The following is a 26,286-nucleotide window of genomic DNA, read 5'->3' on the forward strand; positions in this document are numbered from 1 at the left end:
GAGTCTTGTTGAGGACTTACTTAAGAGCTGCAGGACATTATGATCCCTTAGTCCATCTGCATTTAACTGTTTTATGACTAAAGAGGATAAAACCAATAACATGAGAAATCATATACATTTGTAAATAGATGATGATTTAAAAAGTGCCACTGATTTCTTAGGGGGAATTTGGGAAATAATGACCATTTAACTGACAGCTGACTCATTGAGGGCTAAGAACATTTGCTTTAAGCCAATGAAAGGTTTAGGAGGTAGAGGAGATAGAAGAGGTTAAGGCTGAAGATTGAAGAACTTGACAGATGGTAGTCTGGAAAGTAGTTTGTTAAACTTCAACAAAATAAGTCAGATAACAAAAAGACTTGTTGCTAATTCCTGATGGTCTGAAGAAAGATTGTGGTTTCAGCTACTGACCTGTAGCACCACCTAAAGCTCAAAAATAATGAAATTTCTCAGAAATGTACATTACCCTTTTCTGCTTCACTATGGCATGAGAGAGAAAAGAAGAAAAGGAAAAGGTGGAGGTGGAAAAACAGGTACTGCTGCTGCTTTGCTGTATAAGAGTTGGCTAGGCTGATTTCCCTTGCCCAGAGAGTTAACTCAAGATATTTACTGTTTGCTGAGCTTTTTTCTGTGATTTTTGTTCTGATAAGATAATATAGCATATGGATGAGTAAATAACTTACTATTCTGGTCTATGTAGCCCAGAAAAAGCTATTCTGATGTGTTTTGCAGTCTTATTGAGAGACTCCAAGGAGATAAGAAAGAAGAGATTAGCAAAAACAAAACAAAAAAGTAAAAAGATACGAGTTCTATAAAGCATCAATGTCCATCTTAGCTTGAGTTCTGTTACCTTCTAATATAGTCTGGCTGAGAGGAAGAAAGCATCATAGCCATTGCCTGAGTGTGCTGTATAAGTAGGAATTAGGGAAAGCTCCATAGTCTTTGACTGAGAAAGCTAAGGATAACTGTAGCCTACTATAGAGGGCATAGACTTACTAGTCACAGCACTTCCTATAAATGGACAATATGATTTCAAGTGGCTCTGAAGATATCGTCTTAGCTGAGGAGAGTTGGAGATTGAAAGAGCTATAGCCCTCCATGCAGAGGAGAAGTTTGTTAACCATGGCATACCCCAGTGAATGGCTGAGGTAGCTGAAAGAACTGTTAGACATAGATTAAGCCTTCCCTAAAGTGAGGGGGCTTACTAACCACAATATTCCTGTTGCATGCTGAACAGAGCATTATGTCAGCTTGATTATATGAATAGTTGAAAGTATTTTAGCATTTAAGTACGATTCATGGTAAGAAGCAGAAGAGATACTCTTCAGAGGCCTTGAAGCCTCGCAAGGTTTGAGCAAGAGTTAGCTCTATAAGCCTGTGAGAAGCACCTTGGAAGACCCTTTCCCCCAAGATGGCACCAAAGGTGAAGAAGGAAGCGGTTGTCCCCCAAGATGGAAGCTAAGTCCAAGGCCTTAAAGGCCAAGAAGGCAGTGCTGAAGGGTGTTCACAGCCACAAAAAGAAGAAGATCCAAATGTCTCCCATATTTGGCGACCCAAGACACTAAGACTTCAACGGCAGCCCAAATACCTGAGGAAAAGTTCCCCTCGGAGGAACAAGCTTGACCAGGATGCCATCATTAAGTTTCCCTTGACCACTGAATCCGCTATGAAGAAGATTGAGGACAACACACTGGTCTTCATTGTGGATGTCAGGGCCAACAAGCATCAGATCAAGAAGGCCGTCAAGAAGCTCTATGACATTGGCATGGCCAAGGTCAACACACTGATCTGGCCTGGTGGAGAGAAGAAGGCCTATGTCCAACTTGCTCCAGACTATGATGCTTTAGATGTTGCCAAAAAAAATTGGAACCATCTAAACTGTGTCCAGCTGTCCCATTCCACCTACAATAAAAAGTTTTCCAGTATGAAAAAAAAAAGAAGCAGAAGAGATATTCAGAAGGTAGAAGCTACAATGCAATGCCTGATGGGGACCAGTGGAATGCCAGATATGTGAGGTAATCTACAAATGTGCTCAGCCACATGTATTATCTACATGTGTGACTCTTCCTTTGGGTACATGTGGTCACATATGCAACTTCTTCCTCCAATCTCTCTGCAGGTGGAACTCTTTCCATTGAGCACATGTCCAACTGCAGAAGAGTGAGCTCACAGTTTATAGGAGAAATGTTTTCCAAGTTTTTTTTTAATCGTAATGAGCAACAGAAATTAAATCAATACCAAGCACAATAATTTCATCTAGAAATTTAAAGATATACAATTAATTGCCATAACAAGGAGAAAAAAGAACCCAGAAAGTACTTTAGTCAGTACGTATCTGACTAGTTTACCAAATGGAGACAGATAGTTGACAAAAGCAACTCAGGGCTAGTACAGAAATTCATCTGAAAATCTTATGAAAATCTTATAATTACGAGCAATATCATTTCAAAAAGGAGACAGAAGCAGTGGAAGGAAAATAAAATATTTAAAACCTGGCAAGATGTTCAAGCAGCCAAAGTCACTCCAAGTGCATTCAAGGATGAAAAAGAAAGTACTATAAATGAAATAAAAATGGAAAATATTTAGAAATGCCTTTTTGAAAAGTTACATTATACAGCAAGGATAGTGGAATCACCACACTTGGACCCTAATATAAGTCCCTGGTGTTCTCATTAAGGAAGTAGAAATGACATTAAAGAGATAAAGATGGGAAAAAGAAGCTAGATTGGATTAAATATATGTAGAGAACTGTATTAGAGGTAATACTATTAGGGGAAGCTAGGTGGCACAGTGGATAAAGCACCAGCCCTGAAGTCAGGAGGACCTGAGTTCAAATATGGCCTCAGACCAAACACTTAAAACCTACTAGCTGGGTGATCCTGGGCAAGTCACTTAACCCCAATTGCAAAAAAAAAAAAAAAAGAGGCAACACTGTTGATGAACTTTTTTTTTTAAAGCATATGAACAAGTTATCAAAGATATGGAAAATTTTTAGGCTTTATCAATACTGAGAATGCTAAGCAAAAGAACTTCAATAACTACTGGCTTACATGCCTACCTTCTCATTTGTACAAAATCTTTGTGAGAGTCATCTATACACAAATCAAGGGCATTTTTGATGAGCACATTAGTAGGAATAAGCAAGCAATTTTTAAGCAATATTCAATAGTGGACCACCTCTTTACCACCTCATAGTTAATAGAAAGATGTAGTAATTATGAAATCTGGTTGTTCTTTGCTTATGAAGAAGGCATTTGACTTGGTAGAACAAAATTCCACCTTACAGACTCTTTTGTAGCTAGGTGTCTCCCCTCTGTATATTACAATTATTCAAGATTCCATAGAAGGTGTAACAACATAAATAACCAGATGCAATGACCCTCTGACAATAAACAACAGTTAAGAGATAAAACAAGGAGATGTCAGTCAGTCAATAAACATTTGTTAAGTGCCTACTATGTGTTAGGCACCATGTTAAGTGCTGGATGCTCACTAATTATATGTGCTCACTAAAGGTATTCAACACCATAATGGAAATTTAGTGCATAGTTCAGATCAAAGAGGAATTCCCTGTGAATTGTGTGGTTCTCCAGATGCTATTTGCAGATGATGTGAAGCACCAAGACACTGTAGAGCCTCCAGGAGGAGATTTGTAGTCATCCAAAGGAATGATTTGACTTGTCTCTTCACACAGAAAAGACCAAGTGGATAAACAATATCTCTTGCCCAATCTAAACATATATTTGGATAGACACCCTATAGAACTTGCTCAGCAGTATGGATATATGAGACATATAGTAGAAATGGATGATGAATTGGACTTATAATTAATCTCTTATCCAATCTATTGTAAAGACCTATCATTTTTGCAATATTTCTCCAATATGCTACCTTCTGTTTCCTGACACTTCCACCACTCTGATTCAGGCCCTCATCACTTCATGCTTGGATCATTGTAATTGCCTGCTGATGGGTTTGCCTGCCTCAATTCTGTCCTCACTCCAATCCATTCTCATTTCATCCATTAAAGTGATTTTCCTAACGTACAGGTCAAATTGTGTCATCCCCCTGGTTAATAAACTCCAGTGGCTCACTATTGCCCCCAGGATCAAATGCAAAATGTTCTGGCACTCAAATCCCTTCATAACCTAGCCATGGACTCTACCTTTCCAGTCTTCTTAAACTTTTCTTCCCAATACATACTGTTGGATCCAGGGACACCTACCTTCTGGCTGTTCCACAAATAAAACACTCCACCTCTTGGCTCTAGCAATTTTCTGTCCTCAGTGCTGGGAATGCTCTCCCTCCTCCTCTCTGACTATTGACCTCTTAGACTTCTTTTAAGTCTCAACAAAATCCTATCTTTTGCTGGAAGCCTTCCCTAACCCCTCTTAATTCTCATGGCTTCCCTCTGTTAATTATTTCCTATTCATCCTGTGTATAACTTGCTTTGTACATATTTGTCTATATCTTGTCTCTCCCATTAGATTATAAGCTCCTTGAGTGCAGGGACCACCTTTTGCCTCTTTTTATATTCCCAGCACTTAGCACAGTACCTGACCCATAGTAGTTGCTTAATAAGTGTTAATTGATTAATTGATTAATCTAAAAAATTCTAGATCTGGAATGGATTTGGGGAGGGACAGAAGACATGCACTTGTCACAAGAACATACAAAAAACAGCTAGTGAGCAAAATGAAATATGGCTGGAGCTGGACCAAATATAGTGGGCTATGTGATGTACTCACCAATAAGGACAAAGGGGCCTGAGGACTGGAGTTTTGTAGATGAAGTAAGTATGTCACTGGGCAGACCCGCAAAAGTAATCGGATTAGTGAGTATTCATGAACCATAGTTTGGAGAAGATTCTGAACCACAAAGTAATTAGAACCTGAGATAGCTAAGGAAAGGGGGAGAAGGAGAACTGGGTGTTCCATATAGTTATCTTTTCAATTTAAAAAGTTATTATTGAGGAGAGGGATTACTTTGTTATAACTTATCAGTCAGCCAGTCCCTAATAATACAGAAAGGAGACAAAGCTTATGAACAGCAGCCCAAGTTATTTACCTGGGTTTAAAATGGTGGAATCTTCAGTTTTTTTGGTGGGGAAAATAGTGTTTGGGAGTTTTGGTCAAGGGTAATATTAAACATTTAAGGCCTCGGTGACTAGTGAATTATTGTATTAATGGTTCTTTTTTTAAACTTTCAAACTTTTCAGGCTGACATAAGTATGAGAGGCAGTGAAGTATAGTGAATGGAAAACTGGCCTTGGAATCTGGATGCCCTGGATTCAAGAAGTACCTCTGATTTATGTTAATGTTGGCATCTGAGGCTGGCAGTGTGACCATAGGCAAGTCACTTAACTTTGTAGTATCATAGGCAACTCTCTAGACTATAAATGGGAGAACCTTTGTAGATCTGATAAAGTAGAAGGTCACAGCTCTCTACATAGGTGAAATTAAAGGTCCAGAGCAAAAGTAAAACTACAAAATTGTAGCTATAATCACTATTAAATGGAAGCTATACTTTATTATACAAATAAAGCTTCATTGGGAACTTGAAGCTTTTCTTTTCAGTTCCGAGGGTTAAGCCAAAAAAAAACAGTATCAAGTTTAATAAGACAAAGTTTAACTATATATTTTAAGTTGTTTGTGATAACTGGGACTCATTTCTGGAGCTTAAAGTTCATTTATCTTTTGGTTTGACATCCCTGTACCATGTGAAGCTATGCTATTAAATTAGTAATAATGTTATCTGCTTCTGTCTTTGTATAAGTTGCTCCAACCAGATGGAACAGATATCCAAGAAGCCTTTTGAGAATAAGGAATCCACAGGATATACTGCAGTCTAATGTTGCATTTCACCCTTGCTCTATTTAGTTTTAAATTGTCTTTCAATTGAATGTATCTGGTATGAAGGGCAGAGCACAATGACAAATGTGGCAGACAGCTGGATTTCCAAGGATAGAAGAAAGACATGATACCCAGATCTAGACATTGCTCAGTTTTCTCCATGGCAGGAATCTAAGAAGCTATGGAGAATGCGACTCATTACCTATTAGAAATAAGGCAGATTGGGAGGATGTTACAATATAGAAAGGAGTTACAAAAATAGGTTAAAAATTGGCTTTTCAAGTTCACCTTTAGTTTGATATATCTACTAGTCCCACAAGTTTATGTAGTTTTTTTTCCTGCTATAAATTCCTATTGATCTAATATCATGTGTAATGAACATTTGAACTTATAATGATAATAATGGATAACATTTATAGAGGACTTTAAGATTTTCAAAGTTTTATATATATATATATATATATATATATATATATATTAACTCATTTGATCCTCACAACAATTCTTTGCAGTGGGTGCCATTATTATCCCCATTTTACAGATGAGGGAAGTGAGGCACAGAGAAGGTAAATAACTTGCCTGTGATTTCTCAGCTAGGGATTCAAACTCAGGTTCACTTCAGGTCTTCCTTACTTGAAATCCTGCACTTTCCACATCGTGCCACCTGGCTGTCTCTCTGACATCTTTACTTATATTGACTAATAATAAAAACAATATAGCTATCATTTTTATAGTGCTTTAAGGGTTTCAAAGAGCTGTATCTTTAATACTCACAATAACTCTGTGAAATAGGTACCATTATCATTCCTATTTTATAGATGAGAAAACTGAGGCTGAGATAGCTGTGACTTGCCCAGGATTACACGGCTAGTAAAGACCAGACTGGAATTCATGTCTCCACGATTTCACATCTAGCACTTTTACCCATTATGCCTCAAGTATATGATGTCGCAAATTCAAAGGGGGAAATATTTCTTGCCTATTATGTAATTCACTGATCCCAGAATGTGGTTTGCATCAAAAAGACTAATAATAATGAACATCTGTGAACTCTCTACTGTGCATATTAATTTGGCAGTTTGCAGAGCACTATGTTAGGCATAGAGACAAATGGAAAATTTATAACGGACACCATCCATGTTTTCAAAAATCTTACAGTCTACTAGTGGGATAAAACAGAATTCCTTATAACTGTATTCCACAATATTAACTGATGAGTAAATTGGGAAGTTATAAGACAAAGCGACAAAGTGTTCTGTGCAGTTGGAGTACAGATTAACTGACAGAAGTATCTGACCTAAATCACTCAATTCCTTTTCTCTCTATCAAACTGATGTTTTATCCTTTTTTGCTCTTGTCCTTCATTTTAAAACACTTCACCAAATAATATGAATTTGTCAGATCAGAGCTGAATTGGTTCACTAGCGGGCTAGTGCTCCTGATATGAGCCCAAGGTATTTCTACAGACACCAGAGAGAAGCTCTTATTTGTCTAATATACTGTACTGAGGACTTAACCAATATTGACTAGATATGGTCCCCACACCCCAAATTTATTTTGTTATTGCTGAACCAGGCTAATATTACAATGCTGATAATCTAGGGTTTGGGGAGATTGTACATGTAGTTATCATATCAATTATGTGGAAAATTAGGCATAAAAGCAAAAAAATCTTGGGTGGTATAGCTATATTCCACTTAATTTTTAACTATAATAAGAAGAAGCATTAAAGGTACAGTTAATTTTACCATGATCTTTCATGGAAAATCTATTTTTTATTCACTTTACACTGTATATTTTATTAATTTTATTAATAACAATCATATATGTAAAATTTTTATAACTTCAAAGGACTTTATATGAGTTATCTAATTTGATAACTACAATAATCCCATGAAGTGCAAGTCCAGGCCCTGGTCTTAAAAGGAACAGAGACCTTTGAAGCAAACAGTTAGAAATGCTTATGATGGTGAGTTAGCGGGTCAAGATTTGGGTTTCTTGACAAACATCAAGAACATTTTCTCTGCTAGCCTATGAGTTTTCAAGGCAACAGACCTTTGAATTAAATCAATGTGTTATGGATTAAGAAAATTTGAAGAGTGTTCTGTTGAAATATATTGAATGGCAAGAGAAATACTAATAAGGAACAAAGTTTAGATCTGCTGTGTGGTGGACTGAGGTACTTTAACGAGAGAGAGTCAACAGCAAGGTCAATTTTTTGTACTCATCATTATTTACTTATAACAAACATTACCACATGCGCTCCTTATTATATGAGCACTCATGTTCCTATGTATTTCTGAAATAAAGTTTTTTTAAGATTGACTTATATTTTACTTTTTGGTTCTCCTTCAAATATTTTGAGTTACAGTAATTTGTTGCTATTTCCTCTCTACATTTGCAATGTTCATTTCTGAGCCAGTCAGCTAACATTTATTGAGTGCTTAGGTACTCAATTTGCCAGGTACTGCATTCAGCACTAGGAATAGACAGAAAGGTAAAAAACAAGTCTTGCCCTCAACAAGCTTACATTCTAATGGGGGAGACAACATGTAAATAACTAGGTACATAACATGGTATAAACAGAATAGGTGGAAAGAATCTGGGAATGGAAGGCACTAGCAACTATGAGATCAGTGAAGACCTCTTGCAGAAGATGAGGTTTGAGCTAAGTCTTTTTTCCCCACTTAATAGTATTTTTTTTTCAACTACATGTAAAGATGGCATTCTTTGCCACCACAAAAAGAGTGCTATAAATATTTTCGTACATGTGGGTCCTTTTCTCTTTTCAGTATTTTATTGTAAATTTATTTTTTCTCCATTGAAATTTTGATGACACAATATTACTTAAACTGTGTAGGATCACACTGTACACAAGTCATTACACACACATATTCCTGCTGATGCATGTTGGACTTCTCAACAACAAATGACATGTTCACCTGCCAATACTTGCTTGTTAAGATCTGTCAGTGGACTTGACCACTGATTGGTTATAACTTGCATTTTGTGTATTTATTTGGAAAATAACATAATAACTATCACTTTAACTCTGTTGCATAACAAATGAATCATGTATGAATGGTTTTTCAAGTTTTTATTTTCTCTTACTTCCTTATGCTTTCTCCATCCACTTATTTTTATTCAATGCCCCCCAATTGCACCTGTGGCTACTACCATTCCTCTGGATCATTCCATCACCCACCATGGAATGGTATTGCCCATTTGGGAACCTATGAATCATGTACCCATTTTGACCTTATCTTAGTGTACCATGTGAGTTGTTGGTCTATGCCTAGTTTCTGAAGCAGAGAGAAGGAATCTGGGGGTATTTTAGAGCCTGCTCAATCAGCTGGCTCAAGAGACTATTAAATGTTCAGTGTGACCATTTACTTCCAGAACTCTGCAGACAGTACACATTGGGTTTGATTTGTTATTTTGTCAGCTGTCTAGACTTAAGAAAGTTTGGCAATGCAGCTCGTACTTTACAAAGTGGGCCATGCAAATACCCCTAGAACTATACAAACAAGGATATGTTAGGGGTGAGGGTAATGAAGTATACTATGGCCAAGATTCATGTTTGCTTGAAGAGTCGCTATCTATGGCTTCTGTCTTAAAATAGCTGAAGGGCAGTCTTTTGGGAAGAAATAGATTTACCTGATCTAGTGAGCAAAACTTGCTCCATAGGTAGAAAGTATAGGGAGGGGAGTTCTGATTCAATCCAGGTAAGAACTATCTAGGCATTAATGCTGTCCAAAAACAAAAGAGGACCTCTGGTGAAACAAGGGTTTCTCTGTCTCTAGAAGCTTTCAAGTTGAGGCTAAATGATGTTAGTGATGTTATAGAGTTGATTCCTTTATAGGGTAAGAATTTTGATTGAATCACCTCTAAGATCCCTTTTAGCTTTGAATCTATGATATACCTTGTATTTATCTTGCATATATTGTATATTTCTTTCATGAAGGTGGCTAAAGCAGGCTCTATGAAGTGCTTAGAGCTTGGTCAGGCATTGAAGACTAAGATCATCCACTGCATCCTGGGCCATTGCCAGTTGGCTTCACTTTTGTCCTGCAACTGGACTTCTGTGACTCAGGAAGAGAGAGTGAAGCTGACAACTTTGCACAACTCTACCTCACTTAACTCTAATTCATGTGCAAGTCAAGACATCACCTGTGAGGTAATCGGTCCTCTTTGAAAATGAAGGATGAACAACAATTTTATATATCCCTATATATGTATATGTTATCTCTCCAATAGAAGCAAGGACTGTCTCATTGTTGTCTCTCTAACCTTAGCACCTAGCACATTGCCTGGCACATGGTAGGCACTTTATAAATGATTGTTGATTGAATGATTAACTATAGAATAATGGAAAATGATCTTATAGATACATTCTACCTGTGAAATTAGAAAGCAGCTACTTATATCCTGAAGGCAGAACACTACAGTCAGAATTATACATGAGCGTAACTACTTGCTGAAAGAAGATGAAAAAAAAAATTAAAGGCAAGGATTTTAGGCAGTAACACCCCCACTTTTAATAGCATTTCTCTCTTAGGGCATATTTTTCCTCCAGTACCTCAGTTCCTTATCAAATACACACTTTCACCTTGCCAGTCATTTGAATTGGAGTTAGTCCGTGGAAATAATTTTTGTACCAATAAATTTTGTTCTATTATAAAACAGCTGGTTACCTTCCTATTATTCCACAAACTGGCATGATGATTTACTATAAATACCAAAAAAGGGAACATTCCATTTATGCTAGATACTAGAAAAATTCATTTAATATCAAAGAGTCATTCCAGAGACAACTATTAGAATCACTACAAATTACTGCATAAATGTTTTTACCCTTAGAAGTTACTGGATAAATTGAACAACTTTTTAAGGGAAAATGTGCCTTCACTTCACAAATATATCCAAGTTTCCAAGTAATACATTCCAACATTGTCATACACTCCATTAAAAGAAGACTAAAAGAAAGGACAATGAATAGAGGGAATGAATAAGTGATAGATATTCACAACAGGTAAAGTTTAATCTCGCACTTGTGAATATGACAGTCAAGCATCTCCAATCTCTTGCTGTCTAATTTACTTTAAAAGAAGTAGAAAAGACCTGCCTCCTAGTTTTGTTTTTTTGGTGAGGCAATTGGGGTTACATGACTTGCCTAGGGTCACATAGCTAGGAAGTATCATGTGTCTGAGGCTGGATTTGAACTCAGATCCTCCTGACTCCAGGGCTGGTGCTCCATCCACTGTGCCATCTAGCTGCCCTGAGTTTCTACCTTTTTGCCATTAAATCACTGAGAAATCTATGCTCCCACTGGCTTTCACGTTTTTTTCCCTAAAAAAAAAGTTTTAAAATTTCAAATGCTCTACTCAAATTATCTCTAATAAGCAAACTCTGTCAATTACTCTGGCTCTCATTTTGAGAAATTTATAAATCACTGCTTTTTTTTCAGACTTGAAGTTGAATTATACTATTCTCTGGGTTGTTTGAATGGCAGCAAATTATTCTCAGGATTTGGTCTACTACAAATTTCTCCAAGAGGCTTAAAAAATAACACACGAAAGTTGTCTCCAATTTCTCTTATTTCTCTCTATATCATTCATCTATTCTCTTAGGCTGTTTCTCCACATATTGACACAGTTTCATGAACTATTCTGACTAACTTTGAGGTAGGGCAGGCAAGCTTGTTTGCTTGTTTTCTTAATTTATGTTGCTTATCCCAAGTGTAGCATGTGGTATTTGCCCCTGGCAAGATTCCATTTATGGCTCTAGCTGTTAGTAAGATCAATCACTAGCTTTATATTGAGTTTGTAGAGTTTTTTTTATGTATAGTTGGAGGCAAACAACCTGCCCAGCAGATATTCTGCAGCCACAGAGAGCACTGTGAGAATCCAAGGAGAAAATACTTTGGGTCCCTGTAGTGCTAGAAGTATGAATTGCCTTGGCCACATGTGTTCCTCATATCTGTGCCTCTGTACTAGTGTTCCTGTGTACTCATTCTTCCGAATAACATTATGTGTGTTTCTGGAAGAATACAGAATACAATCCAAGTTTATTGGGAGAAGGGTGAAAGAGCATATTATAGCTATTGTTCTTATGATGCAATCTCAATTATTACCTTTATTTTGAGCTAAATGTGCCCTTTGACTATGGAAGGGAAATGAATCTGTGGGGACTCGTGAAGTATATTTAGGAGTATAAACTCACAGAATTCTTGGCATAGTCATAACCCCAGAGGACCCAAGCCTTGAGTGAGACTTGGAAGGGTGGTCCAGAGGGGCCCCTACATATGAATAAACATATAGTTGTGCAGCATTAAATAGGGGATAAAATATAAAGCAATTTCATTTTGTTGGAGCTGTTAGTGTGTCTAGGTATTATTGATGCAAACTGGAAACTACTGATTATTTTTCTTCATTCACATGACTCACATTGGATTAATAGTTGACATTTTGAAAGTAGAACTTCACATATGGCACAAGTTAAAGTATTCATGCTCTGAATTTTATGACCTCATTAAAGGAAATAAAGACCTCCTCAAAGCTGTAATGCCAAACTCAAAGTATAATTTTTAAAAATTATTTGCTCTTGTTTGTGCATGCTTTACAGTTGTTTTTTCCTTTATGACTAAATGATCATTTGGAATTTCTTTAATTATTCTACATACATAGATTACTTAATAAGAAAAACTGTTTTTGACAAGTTCTGCCATATCTTGGAAATGAGCTCATTGTCCAATTCTGAAAATAATTAGTTTTCATGCTTTAAGACAATTTTATGGATTATCTTTATTATTTAGTGAGAAACATAGTTAGTTAATTATTGTGTCACAATGTATATGTTGATGTTTTTCTCAAGTCTATGAATAGGAAATTCCTTTGTTTAAAAAAAAAGCTTTAAAAAGCCAAAGTAGAAGTTTTAAAAATAATCTTTTTGAAGTATACCTTTATTTTTTTCATAATTCAGTGATTATCTTACAGTTAGTCAAGTAGTGCCTATGTTTTAAAAATTTTAATGATAAATAGAGTTGGAACAAGGCTGAACCTTTGTCATCATTTTTTTTCTTTAATTTAATTGTCCATAATTCAATTTCAAGTGAAAGTTGTTACCAGATAAAAATGCAGGTCTATAAATTAGCATTATATTTCAATATTATCAGCAGTTAAGTCATATCAGGTCAGTCTTTCCAATATTTTGTGGATTGAAATGAAACAGTATTAAGGTTAACTATCAAATAAGCAATGTTAAAATTGAACAGGGAGGGTCGGGGGTATAAGCAGGGGGTGGTGCTGGTAGTCACTTGAGGGATGCTTATAGATATGTCCTTTGGTTTTGAAAGCTCTTTTTCACTTTGGCTATCATAGGCTTTTGTAGGTATTCAGATGAGCTGATTCTCCTGAAAGGCATGGTCAGAAAGGTTTCAACATAGGTAGACATAGAATCTAGGTCATTTTCCTATTGGTCACATCGGCAGCTCATTCTTAAACACGTGTGATTTCTTGAATGAACTTTGGACCGTAAATATGAGATCCCAGATTCACCTGGGGCAGTTCAGAGAAACAGAGTAACAGGCAGAAATTGAACTGACTGCCCCCAAAGGCACAACGCAATCCATTACCCATTTCCCTTTTTTGAAATGCCTATTTCTCTTACTTTGGTGAATAAGCATCCCAACCCAATGTTTCTATGACTACCATAATTAATGCCCCATAAAAAACAAAAACAAAGAGAAAAAACTCTAGAGAGGCTAAAAAGTAGTTCTGTAAGTTTTTGCAACCCGATGCTTATTAGGTTGAGCAAACCATTTTCTGCCAAGTGAAATCAGTCCCACCTATAAATTCAGGAGGCTGAGGGTTTCCAGCCCTCTTCTTTCCCTGGAACACAAGTGAAGAATCCATTAGCAGAATAGTTTGAAACTGCTAATGGACAATATGTGTCTTGTGGAGGATCAAGAACATCATTACATTAAATAGCACTTACTTAGTAATGACTGCAAGTAATCCCTAAAGCAAAATGTCTGGGTGCTCAGGGGTTCAAAGAAAATGACATAATCTGTCACTAAGTATATCTACATATATCATAATTGCTTCTATTTCCCTAGACATGAAAAATAAAATGCTCTCCATATTTTCTTCTGTAGTATTACCTATGCATGAGAAAGGATGAGGAGCAGAATGTCTATACAGAAAGGAAAAGCCAGGAAAAAGGTAAACTTACAGAAAGCAGTATTTGGATGGCACTGTGGATGACCTCCAGGTACTGAAAGTCAATCACACAGCCCGTCACCGAGACATAAGTGTAGTCATCCATCATTCCATGAGCTGAAGGTGGTAGCACTCTCCGTACACAGCCTGGTCCATGTTCTCGCCACCAAGACCGGTGCACTGAGATGTTAAATGTCATTAGGTCGGTATCCTGGGTAGTGAAGGGAGAGGGGAAAGATCTTGTTATATTACCATCTCGAATTCAGTTCTGAGGAAGAAATGTAATTTCAGTGTTTAATTAAAAACAGCAGGGGGAAAAGTGAAATGATCAATTTGGATATGAGTTATTAACAACCCCCCCATGCATTCAATATTTAAGATATTGAACTATAGTTATCATTACTGAAACTAATTATTTGAGAGAGAAGTAATAAAATACCAAAATCACAACAAGTCAGGAATTAAAAGACTAGATCTTCTAGTTTTATTTTAAAAACAGTTTTCTACATGTGTATGCATGTTTGTGAAAGAGTGCATATGATAGTATATCCAAAGTATTGAGAGTTGTATCTTAACAAGCATACTGGAACTGATGCACTCAAATAATAACTCAAAGTAACACAGCACCTAACAGTACACAGAATATGTTTCTTATAACAACTCTATGAATATGGAAGGACTACTTTTATTATCCATGTTTTACAGAAGAGGAAATTGAGTTTTTGAGAAGTTAAATTATAAGCCAGTAACAAAACCACTGGTGAGTGGTGGAAGCTGGATTTGAACCCAGGTCTGAATCGAAATTCAGCTGTCTTCCAACTATTGTTGTTCAGTCCTTTCAGTTGTGTTCAACTCTTTGTGACCCCATTTGGAGTTTTCTTGGCAAAGATACTGCAGTGGTTTGTCATTTTCTTCTCCAGGTGATTTTACAGATGAAGAAACTGAGGCAAACAAAAAAGTAGCTTGCCTGGGATCACACAGCTAGCAAGTGTCTGAAGCCAGATTTGAACTCAGGAAGAAGAGTCTTCCTGATTCTAGGGCCATTAGTCTATCCACTGAGCTACCTAGCTGCCCACTTTTCCAACTATACCATGCCATTAAAAGTCTAAAACTATTTACCCTGTAAGGCTATATGATGCTCCCATACCTTATATATTTTTGGCACATAATTCTTCAGAGTTTCTTTCAAAATTTGCATCACAGTCTTCTGAATATTTTCAATGGTAGCAAATACTCCTCTTTTAAACATGGATTTGAATTGGAAACAAGCTAAAAAGCACCTGAAGGTGGTGTACTGCTGCATTAATAGAATATTTCTAGATGAAGAGAATAGTCCAACTGTGCTTTGCAACGATTAGATAGTATTTATAGTATTGTGTCCATTCAGGATATCGCAGTTAAAAGGGACATTGACAAACTGGAGCACATCCAAAGCATGATGCTTTAGATTGTGCATGTTCAATAAATCATGTCATATAAGAAATGGTTGAGGAAGATGAATCTGTTTAGCCAGAAATCTTGGACAGGAGTAAGCTCTTCTGCAGGATAATTTTCTTTAACCATTATAACTTTTGAACAAAGGAACTGACTGACTTCAGCAGCTTCAGTGGCAAGAGAGGAATTACCAGTTGCTTGGCTTTGTGGTCCAGGTGTGTCTTCATGAGATGTACAGAAATAAAATGCCCTTGGCCTCTAAAGAAAATGTTTCTAAGGGGTCTTCTGCTTCAATGTTACTCTGAGAGAAATAATTTCTTATCAATGTAAGAATAATCAATATAAGAATAAATAATTTCAATCAACATGAGTTACATTATCCACACCCACCTGTTTTCTCAACCTTTTATGGCTTGGATCTGTACCTTAAAATATAATGGCAAGTTTCCATGACCATGACAATGTCAATACATCAGAAGAAAGAAGGGGTATGACTAATATGAATTTAGTCTTAAGTGGAGAAGTTGCTTGAAAAAAGTCTTATTTTGCTGATATCCACTGTGGCCCTTTGGAGTATATTCACACTACCTCTGCGCTTACTCTCCACCATTGGACCTTTGCTGCTAGATCTCTTTCTCACATTTTTCTTAAGTCTTTGAATTTGGTTACCTCAAGAGATCTTAATACTAACAATAAAAACAGAAACATTTATATAGTGCTTTAAGCTTTGCAAAGCACTTTATCTCATCTGATCCTCAGAACAACCCTAAGACATAGGTAGTTGATACTAATATACCCATTTTGCAGATGAGGAAATTAAGGTTGACAAATCTCATCATATTGTTTAACTCAGCCTTGGATACTCAGCACCTTCTAACGCCCTCACTAAACTCCACCCAAAGCTTTCTTTTATAGGGGGCAGGACCCGGACTTCACAGATCACTCCACTTTCCATTTTCAGTTCTGCTTAGCCTGAACTCCATGAAACAAGAAGCCTCCTCTCCAGCTACACCCTAGTGTCCTTCCTTCCACACCCTATCAGTTTCCTTTTGTATGACGTCTTCCCCTATTTGATAGTAATCTCCTTGAGGGCAGGACTTTATTTGTCCCTTTATTTATATCCTCTGCACCTACCCATACCTGGTACAAAGTAGGTACTTAATAAATGTTTATTGAATTGAATTGAAAATTGAACAAAGGGTAAGTGACTTGCCCAGGATCACACAGATAGTAAATATCTAAGGCTAGATTTGAACTTGGGTCTTCTTGATTCCAGGTCCAACCTGATCGTTTGTTTGCTCTATCAGGTAGGTCTCAGAACAAATTTTATTTTCTCTGTAAGGTTCTTTTACTTAGGACTTAGTTGCCCCTAACCGATGGAATGTAGCAGGTTTTTCCCGAATGGCAGGGATTCAACAGTAAACATATTTTGTTTCAGCTTAATAGTTCATTGCTAAGGGCAAGTTTTGTGCTACAAAATGCATAAAGAGTAGATTAATACAAAGCTACATTTGGAATGTTTTTGTTTATCTTGTAAGCTACCATCTAAATCTAGATGGAAACGTTCAAGGCAATTTGAGAAACACTGAGACATTACCTGATTTTTAACACAACAGAATATACTCTCGTTATTGAATATTTTCCATTTTCACATACTGTGTAATGAAAAATGGGTTGTCTTATCCACTTTTCCTAATCTGCTTCAGAGCATCATCTTCATTAATTATTATGTCCCATTAAATATTTTTTTTTCCTGTAGTCTGTATATTAGGGGGACAGCTAGATGGCTCAGTAGATAGAGCTCTGGCCTTGGATTCAGGAGGACCTGAGTTAAAATCTGACCTCAGATGCTTGACACTTACTACTTACTGGCTGTGTGACCCGGGGCAAGTCACTTAATCCCTATTGCCTCCACAAAAGAGAAAAAAAAGTCTGTATATTAGAGAGTTTAAAAAAATAAAAAAATTTTTTTAAACTTTAAAAGCCAAAGAGAAAGTTTTAAAAATATTTGTTTTATCATAACTGTATTTTATCTTCATGATTTCATGATAATCTTACATCAAATTAAATAATGTGTATGTTTTAAAGTCTTTTAACAAATATTTACCATCTTTTCAACTTGACAATCTTTTTTAAAGTGATGAGACATAATAGTGATAGCCTGAATAAAGTTCCTTTCTGCAGATTCCTTTCCAACCAAGTGAGGTAAATATAGATGGACCCATTGTCTAGTACTTTATGTTGCAAATAATAGGTATGATCTTCTATTGTTGTGGCAGAAAATGTAGGTAGACTTAGGAATAGTTAGAACTACTATGAGGTGTCTTTCATAATCAGGAAGTTTCCCATCTGTAACAATCCTACAAAATCCATATGGATTCTTGACCTAAGTTTTCTGGTCATCTCCCAGCAACAGATGAACTTTCCTTGCTTAAAGTCCTCATTCCATTCTATTTCAACCCTTCCTATTCTACTCTAGACAGCATGGTTTAAACAGACAGCTTGGTTTGGTTGATAGAGTCCAAGTCCCTGCTCAGACCTCTTTAAAATTGGGATAACAACAGTATCTGCCTCATAGAATTGTGGTGAACATTAAACAAGACACTTTAAGTAGAGCCCTTTTCTAAATGTTGAAGTGTTATATAAATGTGAAATATTATCATCATCTCTTGTAGCATACATATGATTATGTATACATAATCGGCAGGTAGGTGGCTCAGTGGATAGAGTACAGAGCCTGGGGTCCTGTATCCCCAGAACCTAACGTTGTGCATGGCATAGAGTAGGCACTCAGTAAGTTTTTGATTGACAAGGATTCATCCTGCTTCTGCTTGAACCAGCACTGAGCAGGGCACGTTTTTCCCAAAGTCAGCATTAATTACATGCTTGTGGAAGGGAAAGGAATTGAACTGTACTGTATTGCATTGCACTGAAGACTGGAGGTGTTCATGAATTATGTTGAATGACTTGTCATATACTTTGCTCCTTTGTAGAGGCTGCAATAATAGAACAAATTTTCAGCTCACAAGACATAGCTTCCAGGCAAGCTTTCCTGACTGGAGGTGCTCAGTTCTCATTAGGATGCTTCCTTGAGGTTCATCTTGGAGGAAAGAAGACTAGAGGATTTGGGTCAAGTCAGAAGACTTCAGGGAGCCCCTCATGCCCTTTCTTAGGACAAGAAGGATTTTCTAGAGTTTTTCAGGCTCTGGATGTGAGATTTATTCAGTTCAGGAGGCAGCTGGTGGCACAACGGACAGAGAGCTGAGCTCGGACTCAGGAAGACCCCAGTTCAAATCTGGCCTCAGAAACTTAGCAGTAAGTGATTTGGGCATCACTTAACCTCTGTCTATCCAATTTTCCTCAGCTATAAATGGGGATCATAAGAGCACCTACCCCACAGAGTTGTGAAGGACAAATGAAATAATATTTGTAAAATGCTTAACACAGTGTCTGGCACAAAGCAGGTTCTTAATAAATGCTTACACCTTTACATCCCCTCAGCAAATATAAATGTACAATAAGGAAATACAAATGTAAAGCAATCAACTAGTATTTATTTATTACATATTTACTAGGTGCTAGGCACTATGTGAGGCACTTGGAACACAAAAATATAAAAAAAAATAGCTCCTGCCCTCAAGGAGTTTATATTCTACTGGGAGCTAAAACACATACATATATTTCAGTTGTTCAGTCATTTTTCAGTCATGTCCAACTCTCTGTGACCCCATTTGGGGTTTTCTTGACAAAGATACTGGAGTGGTTTGCCATTTCCTTCTCCAGCTCATTTTACAGATGAGGAAACTGAGAGCCTTAACTGAAGGTTAATGACTTGCCCAAGGTCACACAGCTAGCAAGTGTCTGAGGCCCGATTTGAACTCAGGAAGATGAGTCTTCCGGACTACAGGCCCGATACTCTATCTACTGCGCCACCTAGCTGCCATGCAGATATAAGCATATACAAATATTACACAAGATAAATTCATAGATAAAAGATTTTTTTAGTGAGGGGAAAACATTTGTAGCTAGAGGTTTAGGAAAGATATTGTGTAGGAGATGACATTTAAGCTAATCTTTGAAGCACACTAGGGATTCTTAGAAAGGGAGGTAAGGAAAGAGTGTATTCTATGTAGGAGGAACAGCCCATGCTCAGGCTCAGAGAAGAGAGATGAAGCATTACATATGAGAACGAACAAGAAAGCCACTGTGGCTGAAGCACTAAATATGTGAAGGAGAGCAATATAAGACTGTAAAGGTAGATTGGAGCCAAGTTTGAAAGTCTTAAATGCCAAACAAAGGAATTTGTAAATATAATCAGATCTGCTATTAAAGATGCTGCTTAAACATTTTTTTCTGTTGATTTCCCCCATGAATGCCTCACAGGTATATTTTGAAAAGAACACATTTTAGAAACATGATTGCATTATCTACTAAATTTAGCTTAACTTACAGTGATTTACTCCAAACAAACTTCATTTAGTGTCATTCCAAGCACCCTCTTTCCTGGCAATCAAATTTAATTCCTCCCAGCCACTCCTGATCACTACAGGGAAGGCATCATTCTCCATATTTGCAGACTTCATTAGATTTTAGAATGAACCAATACGATCTATTAAAATTCATCAGTGACTTCTGTTTTGTAAGTGTTCTCTCATGGTAACTTTTTCTGCTTCAGAAAGACAAGTCTTTCAATATAGCTTTGATTCAAATTTATATTATCAGTATAAAATAGGTGAATTTATGAACTAATGATACAGATCTGTTAGGTTCATAAAAACTCTTCACCGTGATTCTCCCTTAATTCAGAAGTATGAGAGATGGCAATAGAACCTATTTATAAACTCCAGCTCTCTTAGAAATGGCTGAAATAAAATATGAAAATGACATCAGTTGCAGCTAAGTAAATGGAAGCTGTATCTCTTTGTATATATCTTCTGTGAAATGATATAACAAGATTGGATGTGAGTTAATCCTCTCAATAGAAACTATCCAAATATACATGGATCCAAACATTCTCACCCTCTTTTAAATCATAAGAGCAGCTACAACAATTTAGTTTCCTACATGGGACAAAAGAAAGAAAAATATTATACATAGACCCATTATTTTTCTTTAGAGGAACATATAAGCATGTGAGTCCATGCAGTTTCATGTCTCAGCTGCTACTTCAGTGGTCACAGGAGTGCTAAATACCCTCTGTACACTAAACTATGGACAGATATGGAGCAGCCTGAAAAATTAATCATCTGCAGGAGCCCAACTTTCACCTTGGAAATGGCTCATGATGCCAGAATTTAAAGGTTCCATGACTTAGAGCACTGTCAACTGAAGAGCATGATATTCGGTTCAGAAGCATAACATTGTAATGAAAAGATGAAATGAACTCCAAGGTCCCTTCCAGCTCTAATGAATTTTAAGATCTTATGATTCTTGATGCAGTAGATAGAGTGCTGATATTAAAGTCAAGAAGACCTGAATTCAAATCAGACCTCAGACACTTACTAGTTGTGTGACCCTGGGCAAGTCACTTAACCCTGTTTGCCTCAGTTTCCTCATCTGTAAAATGAGCTGGAGAAGGAAATGGCAAACCATTCCACTATCCAAGAAAATTCTAAATGGGGTCACAAAGAATAGAATATGACTGAAATGATTGAACAACATCAAAATTTGAATTACTGTATATTTTGCTATTTTTTTCCCTTCCTGAACCTCATGCTATAGTGGAGCTTCCAGTAAAGGTGCAGAATGCTAGTTTTCCTACAAATTATAATCTTAGAGAATTTCCTGGGGGTACTGAGAAACCACCAGTATATGTAAAGGTTTTGAAGACAAGTTTTTCTAAGACAGGTTTTTATCCATTATGTCATCTTGTTTCTTTCTGAATTTTGCATAGGTGAGAGTGTGCCCTGTTGTTGATGTTGTTTAGCCCTTTCAGTTGGGTCTGACTCTCTATGACATTTGGGGTTTTCTTGGTAATGTTACTGGAGTAGTTTGCCATGTTCTTCTCCAGTTCATTTTACAGATGAGGAAACTGATGCAAACAGAATTAAGGGACTTGTCCAGGGTCACAGAGATAGTAAATGCCTGAGCCTGGATTTGAACTCAGGTCTTCCTGACTCCAGGCTAGTGCTCTATCCACTGCATCATCTGTGCCCTGTTTAGACTTCACTAAAGTTGAAGGTCATAAAAGGCAAAGGAGAAACATTGAAATGCACAGGAGAAATTCTTTAAGATATAAACGAAACATTTTATACCTTGGAAGGGGTTTGAGGCTAATGGGCTCAACTGAAGTTAGTGAAGACAATGAATTTGTCCAGGGACTCAGATTGCCTGTGTTTCTTTGTTCTCTGCCACTCATCTGCATAAGACCTCATTAGGAATTTGGGAAATATAACTAGGCTGGTCACCATCAAGAAGGGTGGGATCCCTCCTTGAAATACCTACTCTGCCACACAGAATAGGCTATATATATATATATGTATATATATATATATCTACCTCCTTCCCGGATGCAACAAACTTCAGAGCTGAGGCCCTGCAGGGAATCAAAGAAGAAAGACCTCTGGCAATGCTTGGGTAAAGTCCACTGCTCTTGCTGAAGGGACATAGTAATATTCCACCTGAAAATATAGAGCACTGTAATACACCTGATAAAAAGAGCACAGGAAGACCCATCTCAGCCAAAGGCTAGAGACTGCAGAAGCCCATTGAAGAGGGAACACAGAGAGTCCAGTGGTCTTTGTAGAGCCCACTCTAGTAAGAACCTAATGGTTGAGTGACCCCTTCTCATGCTTCCTAGACCAGGAGTATATACCTGCTTTCATCAACTGAACAACTTGTTAGTGTTCAGCCTACCAACAGAGCAGGCTAACTGAAACATATGAATTGGTGCTCATTTGTACCAAGGAGGGGGAAGTGAAAAAAAAAATCCTCCTAGCCATAAAGTTGGTACAACAGTAGGTTTTGTAGGTTCAGCTAAAGTTAAGGTAGAAGGAGCCAGATTTTGGCTTTTGCAGGTAATATATAACTTGTGTGTGTGTGTGTGTTGTGTGTGTGTGTGTGTGTGTGTTTGTGTGTGTGTGTGTGTGTGTGTGTGTGTGAAAGAGAGAGAGAGAGAGAGAGAGAGAGAGAGAGAGAGAGAGGAGAAGAAGAAGAAGAAGAAGAAGAAGAAGAAGAAGAAGAAGAAGAAGACGAAGAAGAAGAAGAAGAAGAAGAAGAAGAAGAGAAGAAGAAGAAGAAGAGAAGAAGAAGAAGAAGAAGAGGGGAGAAATAGATATGAAAAGTCAGAGAGAAAGAGACAGAAGAATAGATACAGAGACAGAGAGATAGAGAGAAATAGAGGCAGAGATATGGAAACATAGAGATACATACCAAGGCAAAGACACAGAGAGACACACAGAGGACAAGAGACAGAGAGACAGAATATATACAGTAATGTGTAACACTACTGATGTGGAAATACTGTATACTGACAAACAGGCGATTGGTTTGTAACTATAAAAGGAGTCTGAGAGAGTTGTTTGGGGACATGGAGAGGCTAAATAACTTGCCTACCCTCACAAAGCCCTGGTCAGGCCACGTCTAAACTAACACATTTTAGAGAGGACGTTGAAAACCTGAAGAACACCCAGGGTAGTGAAGGGTCTCAAGCTTATGACACATGAGAATCTGCTGAAGAAAATGGGAATGTTTATTTTAGAGAGAAGACTTTAGTGTGGGTGGGGATGGTGGTGGGATATAATCCCATGTCTTCTTGAGTTCAAGGAGGTTTTCTAGCACTATTTACTATATCATAGTACCTCTCAAATGTACTATATATCTGTCATATATTTATTTGCATACATATGTGCATATATCCACCTATGCATGCATGTAAATGAAAGAATGAAGGCTTTTAAAGGAAAAAAAAATTAGCAGCCATATATCAACTATCCATCCTATATAAAGTTTCATCCAAAGGCTGCAGATTTTTCCTTATTAAATTTTTCTTTCCACCTTTTTTAATCCATTGTTCTGAATCTCAAATTTGCTGGCCCATTTTTAATATGGAAAATACCAAAATTTATATAAAATGAGTTTTAAAAACATCCTGTGTTTCTGAAAATTTATAATCTATATCAGAATGTCAGTACAACTTGGCAAATATGACTAAATTTTTCCATGCAGTTTGTTGTAGGGTTCAAGACCCACCAGATTGGGCATAAGAAGATCTGGGGTATACTTCTCTTTCTGCTGTTAACTACTTCTCTCATATAGTGGAATTATTTAGAGGTCAGACTTGATTTCCCCACCTGTAAAATGAGTGAGAATTGGACTAAGATGATCTCATTTTCCTTCCACCTCTAAAATTCTAAGAATCTATGACTGCGGTACGTAGAGTACGTTAGAAAAAATGGATATTCACATCTGCATAGTATGCCAATTTGCAATTTCTCATAAATCAGAGACCCAATCTGCTTTTATGCACTTTGTTTTTAGCACCACCTTCACTTTGGGGTTTAATTTAACTGTAGCTAATCCACTTTCTTGCCAGAAATGGTCTTCCTATTGCAGATAATAAAATCCTATTTTATGCTTCTCCTTATTTGCTGCTCAAAAGGTCATTAAAATCCATTTTGTACAATGTTCCCTACTTTCTTTGTCTTTTCATTTTCTTTTATCAGAATCTATCCCATTCAAAAGTGAAAATGGCATTCTGCTATAAATGTGACCTTGGAGAAGGAGGTCTCCTTCAGCTAAAGAACAAGATTATGTTCAATCTCAGACAGTTACCTTTGGGTTTATGTCTCTTTTAACAGATTCGGGACAGTTACAATTTCTCAAAACCTTTGAATTTTCTAGTTGCCTTTTCAAAGTCAATTCAGAGATGATTAATTCCTGAATACTAATTTGGAAGATTAGATGACCAGTGCTCCTTTCTCAAGTATTTTGCTCACAGTAGGCACTGGAACATCCATGATGATAATAATAGTAATTCCATGAAGTAAAAGTTAAGTGTCAGGCTAGGGTGGAAAATATAGGATTGTAGAACACATAGCAAAAGAAATGTCACTAAAACCCTTCTCTTTCAATAAGGCTCACCTTAGTTGTGACCTTTTCCATGAAGTCTTCCACAATTTTACCAATTTAAGATGAACTCTCTTCAAATTTTTGCATTTTGTCTAAATCTTTTCTATGCCCCATCTCATTTTGCTTGTTATCATAATTGTTTGGGTACATGTTGTCTCAATCAACAAATCAAGAAGGATTTAATAAGTACCTACTTTTCTAGGCACTGGGTTGGGCATTGGAGATAAAAATGCAATGAATGAAACACTCCCTACTCACAATTAGCTTACACTTTAATGGGGAGAGAGCAAAGATCTGTATGTGTATATACATATAAATATGATAATGTGTTTATATATGCACATATGTGTCATATGTATATAAAATATATAACTGAAGAGCTATTAGTTAACACAAAGTAGTTACATAACTGTAAATTACAATATAAATTCCACAAGTGGAGGGGCCGTATTGCTTCTTACTTTTGCATCATAGGCATGTAGCACATTGCCTTGACCATAGCAGATGTGTAAGAGCTGCTTGCTGAACAAGATGGACTGGTTAGATGACAAGGTTGAGGAATGACAGCTATAGTGCTCCACTTTCAGCCTCACAATGTAAGGGGAAATCAAGGAAAGACTCTAGAAAATTGGTTGGACGCCCCACCCAGGCAAATTTATGAATGGGTATTACCAATAGCTGACAGCCAGGATGGGCAGATATGGGTCATCACTATTGGAGGAAATATCCTGATTGGTAAGATCACAGTTTCATTAGCCTATCTGAGAATTTGAAATTATAAAGATGATGATGATGATATTTCTTTTAAGGTACTAGCCTAGATTCACTCAAAATATGAATTTCAAATGAATCCCATTTTCTTTTTTGATATCTTTGCATGACTCTTATAGGCTAGATCAAAGAAACGATGTAAATACTGTCTAATTAGATTTCAGTGAGGCATTTGAAAAAGCCTGTCAAGCTAATCTTGTATATGGTGTAGAGAAATGCATTAAAAGATAGTACCACTGTTATCCTCAGTGACTGAAATAAATACATCAGAGGCAGCTTTTGAGTTATAATACTGAATAGACCAGCAAACTCTGTGGGAGTTTACACTCAAGTAAAGGAAAATGATAGGGCATGAGTTCACAGAAAGTTTATCATAATGGCTAGCCAAGCACTATGCACTTTAGGCCACAGGGCTAGTGATCCATTCTTGTCCCTTCCCTTTAATGGTCCTTATGATTGACTTAGATTTCAGTTTGGGGAGACTGACTATCTGCCAGGGAACAAGCTACCTCCCGTCTCCCCCCGAATGATTTAGCAGTTATTGGCTCACGCTCCCCCTATGACTACTCTGCAAGAAGTTGTTAATCATAGAAATGATTATGGGTTCAAAGTCTAAGGATTCCTCCCAATATCCCAAAGGCAGAAACTGGGAAATATCTGATATACAACATAAGACAGGTAAAGAACAGGTAGATGATGCCCCGTCCTCTGATGTAGAGGCTTCTGCTTGGATATTCTGAGGTGATTAGTGAAAGTTCATGATAAAGGTTCACATGTCTTCACTACCCCTATTCCCATCCCCAGCAGTGGCAGGCACAAGGCTGCCAACAGGGAGGGAGATTGGTGCTTCAAACAGAGGGCAAAATTTGAATTTAGGCTTGACAGTACCCTCAGTGCTTCAGCAATAAATGAATCTGAGGCAGCTCTTAGGTTTTCAATAT

General features: G+C 37.1%; 1 protein-coding gene across 1 annotated transcript in view; it reads right to left on the bottom strand.

The window, feature by feature from the left end:
• NKAIN3 (sodium/potassium transporting ATPase interacting 3) overlaps positions 1–26,286 on the bottom strand; it is a 376,233-nt gene that overhangs the window by 208,333 nt on the left and 141,614 nt on the right. Inside the window, exon 4 of the mRNA XM_078151776.1 lies at positions 14,085–14,282. Within this exon, the coding sequence (XP_078007902.1) occupies positions 14,085–14,282 (198 nt within the window). The remainder of the gene's footprint in view (positions 1–14,084; positions 14,283–26,286) is intronic.

Source organism: Phascolarctos cinereus, unplaced genomic scaffold (assembly GCF_003287225.1).
Source record: "Phascolarctos cinereus isolate Bilbo 61053 unplaced genomic scaffold, phaCin_HiC Scaffold_4;HRSCAF=312, whole genome shotgun sequence".
NCBI classification, from domain to species: Eukaryota; Metazoa; Chordata; class Mammalia; order Diprotodontia; family Phascolarctidae; genus Phascolarctos; species Phascolarctos cinereus.